The following is a 14,749-nucleotide window of genomic DNA, read 5'->3' on the forward strand; positions in this document are numbered from 1 at the left end:
GCAGAAGGGTAAAAAATGGAGGATTTTTTTTTGCTTAATCATTTTCATATCGAGACCACTCTTTATTCCAAATGCCCATCTTATCCAACTTTTTGCAAAGGTTCACCTGTCTGTGTGCAGTTTAGACCAATATGTCTTAGATTTGAGGCCAAAAAGTCTAAAATCCGGACACAAAATTGGATTCCAACCATGGGCGAATTTTGGGTGGAAAAAAAAAATCGGGTCAAAAAAATTAGGTTTATCCCTCTGTATTTTGTAATGTAACTAGAACTTCCATATTATTTAGTATCATTGTAGAGCTACATCTGTCTACCTTTCCACGATAACACCCATTTTAGTGTATCATACATGACCTTGACGCTACAGAGCTCAGCAGTAGGCTACTACCTCCTGACGCATTAATGCAGCGCCAGGGGTTAATGAGTTAACCTACACATATTATTTAGTAACTTTTGAAAAAATTTGATTCTACAGAGAATAATTAAAGTATATTTAGATATACCTTATGCCAGCATTCAATCATAAGCGAATAGATTTTTTCTGGAGAAGCAGTGGGTTTTTCTAGTCTTTTATTGTGATGACAAACATAGTCAACAACATCAGCATTTCTCATGTTGTCATATGGCATTGTCCCACCTGAGAATATCTCCCACATCAGAACACCTGTAAATAAATGATTAGCAGTCAGGGCAGTCTTCAACGTTATGATATTATTGTGTACATAGTCTACACGCTGATGTCTGACCCAGGATTAGGTGATAAACTTTGTCCTGATGTATGATACATGTGATATCCTACACTTCAAAATCTTGACGATTTTGATCTCTTTTCATCATAAATTAACATTCTGCCATTTTGGATAGTGCGTGGACCATGATGTTTGACTGGCTTACAATAAAACAGCAACTGGCTGTTTTTCTGTTCTTTTCTGTCAATGCTTAATACTTGCATGTCACTGTAATGGCCAGTATCTTCTCGTGGGTCGGTGGTTCTTCCTGGGTTCTTCCTCCACCATTAATACTGGCCACCATGCAAAGCCTATCGTGTGCTGAAAAATGGCGTTAAACCCCACAACAACATCACTGTAATGGTTAGTTTGTCTCTCTCAGTGTAGAGTTTCTCGTGCAGCCAATGTTGAGGTTTTGTCTGCCTATATCTTTTTTTTACCTCTCTTGACTTTTGTGAACACTTCCTGACCTCTAGCTATGCTAAACTACCTGGCTTATGAGGTGCCAACCTCAACTGTTCTAATGTTAAAGGATTTTATGTGTGTCTGTCCCCCCATCTGTATTGAAGGGAATTATTTTGTCTATATTTATACAGATTCAATACCCACACAAAATGCTGTGTGAAAGTCCAGTATTATATTTATTTTGACTAGCAAGACACCCCATAAACATCTCTTGGTGTTAGAGATAGAATTTACCTAGACAATACATTCTAATTATCAATGAGGACATCAAGCCCTTACCTGGTGTAGATTACCTCTGAAACACTTTGCTTTGTAAATGAATCTTTGATTATTGGATGGTCACAAAAAGGTATCAATGTTAAGATTTAAGATGAGAAATAAAACAAAGAAATGAGTTTATTTTCCAAAGTAAATAAATGACAAATTTGTTACAATAACTACGATTGTAAGTTTCAGAATACCATAACAGCTGAACAAGTTTTCAGTCTATTGAGTGCATTTCCAGTTGAGTCGCAGAATACAAACGACACTGATATTAGTTATTTTAAACATCAGTAATCAAAGAACAGGGCTATTTAGGGTTGTAAGCATTGGTTACTATATTTACTGTATACATTGGGACACAATTTGTTAGGACAGTTTTTTGCACACTGCATGTTCTGAGACATATTTTTTTCAGAGTTGTAAGTTGTGGGACACCTATTAAATTATTAACAAATAACATCAGAAAATGCACTCCAACTTAAATTCTATTTAAAAATTATAAAGCTGTGTACTTGAAAAGAAACTCTTTAATCCACTGCAGCATCACCTCATCAACCCAACCCTTCTCCAGCACACATACAATCCATACTTTCGGTACATGAATACCTTTTAGCTCCCTCAGACTATGAAAAATTATCGTTGAGGCCAACACATCTGCTGCGGAAACTGCAAGGACTAAAGTAAGATTTTATCTGCAACAGTCTCACCCTTTTAACCCTCTTCTTACTGACAGTCTGTCCATGAATGAGATCTAAGTACAATGGAGTTTAATCCATGTTAATGATGATATTGTTGGCAAAATCATCTTCTTCTCTTCTGGCCTTCAAATTCATTAAATGATTTTCTCCTCATAATCTTCTGGGAGATGCTGGGTCATCGATGTCCATGCACGAAACACTAGATTGTGTCACTTTAAAAACTTTTCCTTTGTTTCAATTTATTTTTGAAATTTCCATGAATACTGGTAAAGAGGAACTAAATTTGGTACCCTTATGTAGGACGACTTTATATAAATAACAAAAATCGGCATACTTAGAAGAATCCAAAGCTGCCTTCCTGGGTCACCTTGCTTTGTACTAAAATAACCTTTTCATATCAATGCCGGTAAATTAAAACAATGATTTTATTGCTGACTACTGGGTATGTTTATTCACCACCAGGGCTTTTATTTGTTTGTTTACATCTATAATTGTAATTAATACAAATGACATTAATGTTTGCAGGGTAAATAGCATACACAGCATTAACTTGCTTTAATAATACTCTTTTGTAATTCATGCAAGCAAAAAGTCATTTGCACCATGGGTAATCGCATAATTATTTGTGAGGGGGAGGCAAACATGTAGTGGGTAGTGGTCAGCTATTAAGATTTACAATTGTAGGCCAAAACATGTTTCGAGGTGAAATCTGGGGGTGGGTCCCTATGTGCAGGTTCCTATGATTTGTACTCACAGTGAATTTATTTTCTACTAATGATTTTTATTTGCGAGATATTGTCATATTGTTAACCTGGACAAAATACATGCTTGGTTATTTTGCATCTTACACCGCAACATGTATGAATGGCAGATTCCTTCAAGTAATCGGTTGATATTTCTCTCTCTCTCATTTGTGATTTTGCTGGATCCGGTTTTCAGGATTCAAACCTTTGAGGACAACCAAACACAATTCATTTCTCTATATTCAGTGACCAATGTGATGTGTTAGCTGACAAAAACAATACATGCTGTGGATGCATATGCTACATATATATAGTTTGTGGATATATTGTTTTCTTTAATAAATTGCTGATGAAGAACAAAGAAGTGAATATCAGTACAAGGTTAGTTTATTTCATTTTATTATCAAATAAGCTTTTATTTATCTATTTTATTTTAGCATGCAGTGTGAGTGGGTGTGCTAATTTAACACAATTTATTTTGTTTCCAAGGTTTTGAGACATTTGATCTAGGTGTAAACAATTTCATCATAAGTTCTGGGACTGGAAAAAAGTTATTTATTTTATTGTGCACCTGTTATTTCCAAGTAAAGCAATTAACAAAGAAAAGATGCAAACTGTACACAAAAACTAAAGTTCATAAGCTGTTGATTAAAAATCGTAGAAATAAAAGTCAATATGCTGTTATAGAAATCAAACTGTGAAAATATAAAAACAGCATGGCTGGAGACAAAGGTGGAGTATTATGCAAAATTATGTAAGAAAAAAATTAAGTTCCTTGAAGCAAAGATACTACAATAAAATGATACTTACATACAGATAAAAAAAGGGAAGATTATTGACGTAATATTGAGCCAAATTTTAAGAGTGAAATAAAAATCTGGTATACAGGGAGGCATCTAGTGGTGACAAAGGGAAGTAAATATGACAATAACTTGGAAGACAAACTTTATATATATATATATATATATATATATATATATATATATATATATATATATATATACACAATTTTTTTATTATAGAGATATGATGTATATGGATGAGATAGACCAATACAGGATGAATGGATACAGGAAATAGCAGAAGTTAATTCCTAACATTTATGGCAATGTATTCAACAGAGAAATAATCTTACCATAAGCCCATACATCTGACTTGGTGCTGAATCGGGTATAGCTAAGAACTTCAGGTGGGGCCCACTTCACTGGAAATTTGGCACCTTGGGAGCTAATGTATTCATTGTCCAGTACATATCTGAATTATAAGTCATACATATAAGATGTTTTATGATTTTTTTATATATAACAACAATTAATTAAACTAAATCACAAGCTGCTTACTACCATGTAATACCAACAATAAGCAACTTGGATTATATACACATACAAGTCAACTTCAACTGACAGTGTAATAAATAAAAGATGTCATGGCAACAATTACACAGTAAATGCTACATGATAATATAACACTGACCGACCATAATAAATTATTTTGGTAGACACACTAAAATAAGTATTCTGATTTCATAAACTTTTAGATGTTTTCATGCACATAAACTATGTTCAAACCCTATATATCAGTTAACAATATATTACACTTCAAAGCTGCGATAAATTATTCACAAAGGCATAAATACACCACGTATGTTTCCACTGCTTATTTCAAGTCTTAATCAATATTTATTTTTTCTTTTTATTGACGTGGGATGAAGCCTGACAAAATATTTTTGGATCTGAGCCGTGAAGAGAAAGACGCCCATGAGGACGAGACTTAGGAATACATCAGGTTCCCAAGCCAGGAACTTCCCCATGGGATGAACATAACTTGGAGGACTACTGGAGAGCAGACAGCAGCTTTACAAATTCAGCAATGGGAAACTGAAGCTAGAAGCTCATTGCAAGTTGAGCATATTTGTCCTGTCATTACAACATCGTAATGCTGATAGAGAGAGGGCATTATCCACTTTCACAAAAATACAAAGTGATTCAGTGGGAAATCTGGACCTGAAAACCAAGAAAAGCCTCCTAAATGTGAGGCTTAATATTCACAGTGACTGAGAACAAAACAGGTCTGCAGTCTTGTGATTATACTGTGCTGCCACCTAAGTACTGTGATATGTATCTTATTCTGACCAAGCAACAGTTACCAAGCAACTGTTACCAAGCAACTGTGACCACACAACAATTCACAGTTCTTTGGTGCAAAATTCATCATGTTTACTTGAAACAACATGTGCTTAAGACACTTCTACTTTAGTGACTAAATATATGGAACCAGTCTGTCAATGAATGACATCGTACATAAAAACAAACCAAGCCTTAATCAAAGGAGGTAATGCAGCTGGTAACATTGGATAACTCTTCGTTAATTTTAGCATCACATTCTACAAATTCAATTGGAGCAAACTTTACTAAAGAAACTAATTTTTCATCGATACACAAATGTTTTTTTGAACGAAAGAAACATATATTTTGAAGATTTTCACCAGAACTGACCTTTATATTTTTAAAACCCATGTGTTAACATTAGAGATGCAAATTTAAAGCTGAAAATAAGTTTTGCCTTGAGTGTGTGTGTGTGTGATTTGGATTTTTAACATAGCTTTAACAATTTTTCAGTCATATCACAATGATGTCTACAGTATGACAGTTTATAGTGATGTCTAGGACTGGGGCATCATGCCGCAGACATGTAGCATGCTGTCCCACCCAGTCACAGTATCTGGACACCAGGGCGACCAGCCCTAACACTAACCTCTTAATGCTGAGCACCAAGTGAGGCAGCTGTGAGTACCATTTTCATAAGTCTCTGGTATGACTCGGCCAGGTTTCAAACCCATGACCTTTCCGCTTTTTGCCTTGAAAACTGAGAAATTCACTGATGCATAATTTTGCAAAACAAACTTTGCTAATCCAAAATCTTCCATAATATAACACAACAAACCTTGCTAATCCAAAATCTTCCATAATCTAACACAACAAACCTTGCTAATCCAAAATCTGCCACCTTGATCACTTGATTCTCCCCAACCAGACAGTTGCGGGCTGCCAGATCCCGGTGTATAAACCCTCTCTGCTCCAGGTAGACCATGGCAGAGCAAACCTGTAAGCACATGTCTGTCAGGGTAGCAACCTTGGATAAAATCCTGGCTCTGTGTCTTTTGAGGTATGTCAGTAGTGATCCTGAAAAAGAAAAACTCTAAACCTTTAGTGCCAAGAGCCTTTTGGAACACCAAATCTCTAAGTCTAAGCATTTTGACAACTTATGATTGATATCAAAATTATGTTATATTCATACAATTTCTGAATTTCATTAGCTGTATCACTTCTGTTCACACACACACAGATACACACGTGTAAGCAGATGAACATAGATGTGTGTGTAATTGTTTGTTACTGGTTCAACTAGAAATATTCTAACTATATAGAGAGCACCACTGCTGCAATGATGGACTGTTGTATGTACAGGAAACAAGCTGGCCTAGTGCATTGTGAGTGCAAATTTCACTCCACTTCACAGCTGAAAGGTGACTTTTGAGGTAAAAATTTAAATGATCAAAAATCAGAGCTCTGCATGCTTAATGAAATGGCAAATAAGAATAAAAAAACATAACAGGAGTCCCACAAAGGGACTGACACTCCTATGGCTTCAATGAATTTCTTCATTTCTGATATTCTTGAGTGATAACATGAATTTTAAATTGGCTGCCATGGCAACCATATTAGATGTATTCAGCATCAATTTCATTTAAGATCATCTTGAGATTATTGCAAGTTTTTTGGTGAAAATCAACATGTCCATCCATTTAGAAGAAGTAACTCTAATGAGATTTTCATGAATATAAGACTGGCAACATTTTCATTTACGAAGTCTAGGTAAAAACCCTACATCAATATGGCCATCTGAGAATTAGCAATAAACATTACTTTCAAGATGGCTACTTTGGTGGCTATACTGGCATCATTTTGATTTCAGACCAACTAGACATTATAAGAACTGATTTGTAAAAATCCCATGCTTGAAAAGATAATCTATCCTGGAGGAGTAGCAATTTCAAGATGGCCATATTGGAGGTGCCACAGGTGCCTTTTTTCATTTAGGACCAGTTAAACAGTATAATAAGGCTTCTAGTGAAAATCCAATGTCAAATGACTTTCCAATCAGGAGTAGCGGCAAAGAGAATTTTATGACGACTTCTGTGGTGGCAGTACTGAATGTCAGATCAGCATCATTTCATTTAGGACAGTAAACAAGACATCGTTAGAAACCTTTCGGTGAAACCCCATGTCTATATGACCATCTATTCAAAAAATGGCCACTATGGTCAGTTATCACCAAACAGATGTTATAAGAAGTCTTTTAGAGATGTTTTGCTTCGGAGGACAGGATTTTCAAGATATTTGCTGTGATGTCCATATTGATGTCAGACAAACACCATTTTAATTTAGGACCAACCAAACATCATATTTCTTTTAGTGAGAACTCCATCCACTCTTGAGGAGTATCATAACAAGAATTGTGGTAGCCATGGTGTATGTCAGAGTGGCATGTTTAGGACCCAATCAATCTGATTAAAATCAGGAACAATTTATAATAAGTAATCTGACAAACAGCAATAAATCATGGACAACTAATAATAACTAATCTGACAAACAACAATAAATCATTAACAATTTATAATAAGCAATCTGACAAACAACAGTAAATCACGGACAACTTACAAGAAGTAATCTGACAAACAACAATAAATCATTAACAATTTATAATAAGTAATCTGACAAACAACAATAAATCATTAACAACTTATAATAAGTAATCTAACAAACAACAAAAAAGGTTCATGTCCTGGTAACGTTTGGAATTCCTGGTTTATTCTATTTTTAGTAACCCATCAGATAAAGCATGTTATACTAGAAATTATTGTTATTGCTAAAACTGTGACAATTCAAATGATATCTGTAATTGTTGTAAATGTTGGAGTTGTAATCTGATTGGTAAATTAAAAGCTAGACAGAACATGACCTTTTACTGGTGTCCGTTATTAAGCAAGAGAATTTGACTGTAATCATACTTGGACCAACCTGACCTGGGATGAATGTTTATGTAAAGTTTCTTGGTAATCATTTAAGTAGTTCTGTATGAGTAGCAATAACACACTTGGCTAATGGAAAGATGGACAATGACCAACATGCCATCACATAAGCTTTTCTGACCCATGATCTATACAGCTAAATATATGAAGCAGAGAAAGAGATTATTCTGCATCTAAGTGAAACCAAGGATCAGAATGAAATCAATGATTGTACAGTTTATCCATAGAAAGATTTTATTAGTCTCCATCATCAAATGTAAATATGAATTATCATACCTAATATAGGTCCAGACTAAGTGATCTATGCCTATAAAAGGCTGGCTTCTGTTACAGGCAAAAAAGACATACAGCAGGATTGTAAAAAAGTGCCATGCAAATATAACAAAACTTAAAACACAATTCAATCAAGTTACTGAAGAAAGAAATATGGGTAAACAGTAGTCTACATTCTTGACGAGGAACACCCTACACGTGCTCAACAAGATACATCTCTCACCAAGATTCATGAGTAAAGGGTATCTATACTGGGTGCCAAAAAACATGGTCATGAGCTAAATGCAAAAATATAACCTAAACCAGTAAAAGGTGACTAAGAAAAAAACTTGAGTGAAACATGATATACGGGTCACAGTGACCCACTTATGTGATTGGAGTGGTACTCATCAGGCTCCCTTTACCCTCTCCATTGAGGCTATAAGACCCACTCCAAACTGATGATTGGACCTAAAAAGGAAAGAATGGGTGGTATATCCCTATGTACATGCTTTAATGGTTATCTATTTACTTGCCTTTATATGTATGGATGCATCTATGTATATGTTTTTATATGTGTGGATGTATCTATTTTATATGTGGATGTATCTACGTATGTGGTTTTATGTGTGGATGTATCTATGTACATGCTTTTAAATGTGTGGATTTATCTATGTACATGCTTTTATATGTGTGGATGTATCTATGTATATGCTTTATATGCGTGGATGTATCTATGTATATGCTTCTATGTGTGTGGATGTATCTATGTTTATGCTTTATATGCATGGATGTATCTACATAAATGTTTTTATGTGTGGCTGTATTTATGTACATGCTTTTATGTGTGCAGATTTATCTATTTTATATGTGGATGTATCTTTGTACATGCTTTTACACATGTGGATGTATCTCTGTGTATGTACATGCTTTTATATATGTGGATGTATCTATGTATATGTTTTATATGTGTGTATTTATCTATGTTCATGCTTTATATGCATGGATGTATCTACATACATGCTTCTACATGTGTGGATGTATCTATGTATATGCTTTTATATCTGTGGATGTATCTATGTATATGGTTTTATATATGTGGATGTATCTATGTATATGGTTTTATATCTGTGGATGTATCTATGTATATGGTTTTATATCTGTGGATGTATCTATGTATATGGTTTTATATCTGTGGATGTATCTATGTATATGGTTTTATATCTGTGGATGTATCTATGTATATGGTCTTATATCTGTGGATGTATTTATGTATATGCTTTTATATGTGTAGATGTATCTATGTATATGGTTTTATATCTGTGGATGTATCTATGTATATGGTTTTATATCTGTGGATGTATCTATGTATATGGTTTTATATCTGTGGATGTATCTATGTATATGGTTTTATATCTGTGGATGTATTTATGTATATGCTTTTATATGTGTGGATGTATCTATGTATATGGTTTTATATCTGTGGATGTATCTATGTATATGGTTTTATATCTGTGGATGTATCTATGTATATGGTTTTATATCTGTGGATGTATCTATGTATATGGTTTTATATGTGTGGATGTATCTAAGTATATGGTTTTATATCTGTGGATGTATCTATGTATATGGTTTTATATCTGTAGATGTATTTATGTATATGCTTTTATATGTGTGGATGTATCTAAGTATATGGTTTTATATCTGTGGATGTATCTATGTATATGGTTTTATATCTGTGGATGTATCTATGTATATGGTTTTATATGTGTGGATGTATCTAAGTATATGGTTTTATATCTGTGGATGTATCTATGTATATGGTTTTATATCTGTAGATGTATTTATGTATATGCTTTTATAAGTGTGGATGTATCTATGTATATGGTTTTATATCTGTAGATGTATTTATGTATATGCTTTTATATGTGTGGATGTATCAATGTATATGGTTTTATATCTGTGGATGTATCTATGTATATGGTTTTATATCTGTGGATGTATCTATGTATATGGTTTTATATCTGTGGATGTATCTATGTATATGGTTTTATATCTGTGGATGTATCTATGTATATGGTTTTATATCTGTGGATGTATCTATGTATATGGTTTTATATGTGTGGATATATCTATGTATATGGTTTTATATCTGTGGATGTATCTATGTATATGGTTTTATATCTGTGGATGTATCTATGTATATGGTTTTATATCTGTGGATGTATCTATGTATATGGTTTTATATCTGTGGATGTATTTATGTATATGCTTTTATATCTGTGGATGTATTTATGTATATGGTTTTATATCTGTGGATGTATCTATGTATATGGTTTTATATCTGTGGATGTATTTATGTATATGCTTTTATATGTGTGGATGTATCTATGTACATGCTTTTATATCTGTGGATGTGTCTATGCGTGTGTGATTTGCAATTTTAACATAACTTTAACAATTTTTCAGCCTATGTACATGCTTTTATATATGTTGTTGTTGTTGTAGGGTTTAACGCCATTTTTCAGCACACAATAGGCTATGCAAGGCAGCCAGTATTAATGGTGGAGGAAGAACCCGGGAAAACCCCGGAAAGAACCACCGACCACGAGAAGCTACTGGCAAGCTTTCTCACATACCCATATTAGCCGAATTCAAGACTCGAACCCACGCAGACAGGGGTGAGATGGCAGTGATCCATAACAGAGAGCGCTTTACACCACTCGGGGCCCCTTTTATATATGTGGATGTATCTATATATATGCTTTTATATGTGTGGATGTATCTATGTATATGGTTTTTTATCTGTGGATGTATCTATGTATAGGGGCCCCGAGTGGCTGAGTGGTCTAAAGCGCTCACCGTTACGGATCACTGCCATCTCACCTCTGTCTGCGTCGGTTCAAGTCTCGGATTCGGCTAATGTGGTTATGTGAGAAAGCTTGCCAGTAGCTTCTCATGGGTCGGTGGTTCTTTCCGGGGGTTTTGCGGGTTCTTCCTCGACCATTAATACTGGCCGCCATGTATAGCCTATCTTGTGCTGAAAAATGGCGTTAAGCCCTACAACAACAAAAAAAGTATCTATGTATATGCTTTTATATAAGTGGATGTATCTATGTACATGTTTTTATATCCATGCATGTATTTATGTATATGCTTCTATATGTGTGGATGTATCTATGTACATGCTTTTATATGTGTGGATGTATCTGTGTACATGCTTTTATATGTGTGGATGTATCTATGTATATGGGTTTATATCTGTGGATGTATTTATGTATATGCTTTTATATCTATGTATGTATTTATGTATATGCTTCTATATGTGTGGATGTATCTATGTATAGGGGGCCCGGAGTGGCCGAGTGGTCTAAAGCGCTCTCCGTTACAGATCACTGCCATCTCACCTCTGTCTGCGTGGGTTTGAGTCTCGGATTCAGCCTATGTGGGTATGTGAGAAAGCTTGCCAGTAGCTTCTCGTGGGTCGGTGGTTCTTTCTGGGGTTTTCCCGAGTTCTTCCTCCACCATTAATACTGGCCACCATGTATAGCCTATTGTGTGCTGAAAAATGGCGTTAAACCCTAAAACAACAACAACAACAAGTATCTATGTATATGGTTTTATATCTGTGGATGTATTTATGTATATGCTTTTATATATGTGGATGTATCTATGTACATGCTTTTATATCTATGTATGTATTTATGTATATGCTTCTATATGTGTGGATGTATCTATGTATATGCTTTTATATGTGTAGACATATTTATATGCATTCTTTTATATGTGTGGATGTATCTGTGTACATGCTTTTATATGTGTGGATGCCAATTCCTGGGATAGTATAATAGCTCACTTACTATGTGGAGGTGAGCTAATAAAAATGTATTGGAACTACTTTTGCATCTTAATTTTAATAAGGAGTTCAAACAAGAAAAAAAAAGAAAAAAAACAAGAAAAAAACAAACAAAGACAAAGCAACTTCAGCTTTTCTCTGATGTAGGTAACAACAGTGAACTCACCATAAGGCATGAACTCTGATGTAGGTAACAACAGTGAACTTACCATAAGGCATGAACTCTGATGTAGGTAGCAACAGTGAACTTACCATAAGGCATGAACTCTGATGTAGGTAACAACAGTGAACTTACCATAAGGAATGAACTCTGATGTAGGTAACAACAGTGAACTTACCATAAGGCATGAACTCTGATGTAGGTAACAACAGTGAACTTACCATAAGGAATGAACTCTGATGTAGGTAACAACAGTGAACTTACCATAAGGCATGAACTCTGTGACAATTATAAGGGGTTTTGTTTTTGTTACCACTCCATATAACTGGACTAAGTTGTCATGGCTCAATTGTCTGAAAAGAGAAAGCTGTCAGATGAACTTCTGTATCACAGACTGTAAAATTTGAAATGGACTGGGGTGGTAGGTAATTTCCTTAATTTAAAATGCAACTTAACTCTTTACATGACAGAGTGATCTCCCACTAATACACAGATTGGTGTCAAATTCTATTACTAAAGCAGTAGTTCTGAAGGAGAGTGATGTCAGAGGAATGTGTCAATTTTATATATCTTTAAGTGATTGAGTATTTAGAAATGTATGATTTATTTGGCTAGTGTTAAAACCAAACTTATCTAATAATAAATCTCTCTTCGGATACCATCCATTATGAATCTTGAATGCTTCCAAGTTTGCAAACATAATGTCACAAGCAAATACTGCATCTGACACCGATATACGACAATTAAATCTCCAAAAAACTCCTGCACCTACCTACATTGACTATATTCATATGTTAATATGTAAGCAGGAATCAGTGACCATATTCATGCTGTTTTAAAATATTCTTAAATATTTATGAGTCTGTCTGTATACTTAGTATTTCCCTAAAACTTAATAAACACTTATTGGTATTTTCCCAAACACATAATTAAATATTATAGGTATTTCCTCAAAGCCATAATTAACACTTACTGGTATTTCCCCAACCCACAACTACCACTTATTGGTATTTATCCAAACACATAATTAACACTTATTGGTATCTCCCCAACCCATAATTAGTAATTATCGGTATTTCCCCAAACCCACAATTAACACTCATTAGTACTTCTTTCAAAACCTTTTACAGTCTTGGTATAGTCATTTTACAATGACAGTTATTGACTTTTTATTATTTCAGGGAATGAATATGCTGTTATGTTTATTAGATCTGCCTCCACCAACCATTCTAATTACTTACTGCACATGGATTCACATTTTATAAACATAAAGACACACACAAAGTAAAGATGATCTTTTATCTATGAAAAAAAAAATGTTTTTGGATATTCCAGTTTGAGAATTACATATTGGTGATGTCAAAATTAAAACCATTTCAACAACATATGTGTTTGCTCAAAGGCAAGTTTTGCTTTTGTTGTTGTTGTTGTTGTAGGGTTTAATGCCATTTTTCAGCACACGATAGGCTATACATAGCGGCCAGTATTAATGGTGGAGGAAGAACCCGGGAAAACCCCAGAAAGAACCCGACCCACGAGAAGCTACTGGCAGCAAGTTTTGCCTTAGAAGAAGTGATAATATAAACACCATAGTAACCAAATGTGCATGGTGTAAAAAAAAAACATACATGAAGATAATGACACTACCAACTATGCTATTGTTATAATTATACTTAAAAAAGTCTAAGAATCAATGCTGTAACTTTTATCATCATCAACATTAAGAACCATGAGTTAATTCTAACTATCCATATCATCATAATAAAAATAATAAAAAATATTATTATTATTTCAGAATGCATATAAATAATATAATATCTAATTAAAACAGGAATTCTTGTGATAAGCACATCATCAAGTGTAAAATTTATGATTACATTGTTTGAATCATTTTAGTTACAACACTCAAAGCAGTTTATTATGCATGGTTACCATTATGATAAATATGTCTTGTAAAGTATATTGATATAATATCAATTTTACACAATACACTATAGTTCCCACATCAGTTTTACATAATATACTGTACAATGCATAGTTACCATATTAGTTTTACATAATACACTGTACGATGCATAGTTACCATATTAGTTTTACATAATACACTGCACAATGCAGTTACCATATTAGTTTTACATAATACACTGTACAATGCATAGTTACCATATCAGTTTTACATAATACACTGTACAATGCATAGTTACCATATCAGTTTTACATAATACACTGTACAATGCATAGTTACCATATCAGTTTTACATAATACACTGTACAATGCATAGTTACCACATCAGTTTTACATAATACACTGTACTCTACACAGCAGTATCAACCAACTCAAATAAAATCAGCAAAAATGTCTAGATTGCTAGATGATAAAATTATTGTGATTAATTCTATCATTCACATATTGAAACAAAATATAACATGGACTTATATGTTCTAATGGAATTTCATAAAAAGCCCCGTCTCTGAAATCAATACCTTAATCA

The 14,749-nt window shown here is 33.9% G+C and overlaps 1 protein-coding gene across 2 annotated transcripts in view; it reads right to left on the reverse strand.

Annotated features, from left to right (window-relative positions):
- LOC149798080 (tyrosine-protein kinase Tec-like) overlaps positions 1 to 14,749 on the reverse strand; it is a 115,056-nt gene that overhangs the window by 20,654 nt on the left and 79,653 nt on the right. For both annotated transcript variants that reach the window (XM_089963164.1, XM_089963163.1), the window contains exons 13-16: positions 12,522 to 12,610; positions 5,881 to 6,079; positions 4,033 to 4,151; positions 503 to 663 (exon numbers count right to left, since the gene is read on the reverse strand). In XM_089963164.1, coding sequence (XP_089819290.1) covers positions 503 to 663; positions 4,033 to 4,151; positions 5,881 to 6,079; positions 12,522 to 12,610 — 568 coding nt within the window. The remainder of the gene's footprint in view (positions 1 to 502; positions 664 to 4,032; positions 4,152 to 5,880; positions 6,080 to 12,521; positions 12,611 to 14,749) is intronic.

This window comes from Sinohyriopsis cumingii, chromosome 6 (genome assembly GCF_028554795.1).
Source record: "Sinohyriopsis cumingii isolate HCF-2022 chromosome 6, ASM2855479v2, whole genome shotgun sequence".
In the NCBI taxonomy this organism is placed as follows: domain Eukaryota; kingdom Metazoa; phylum Mollusca; class Bivalvia; order Unionida; family Unionidae; genus Sinohyriopsis; species Sinohyriopsis cumingii.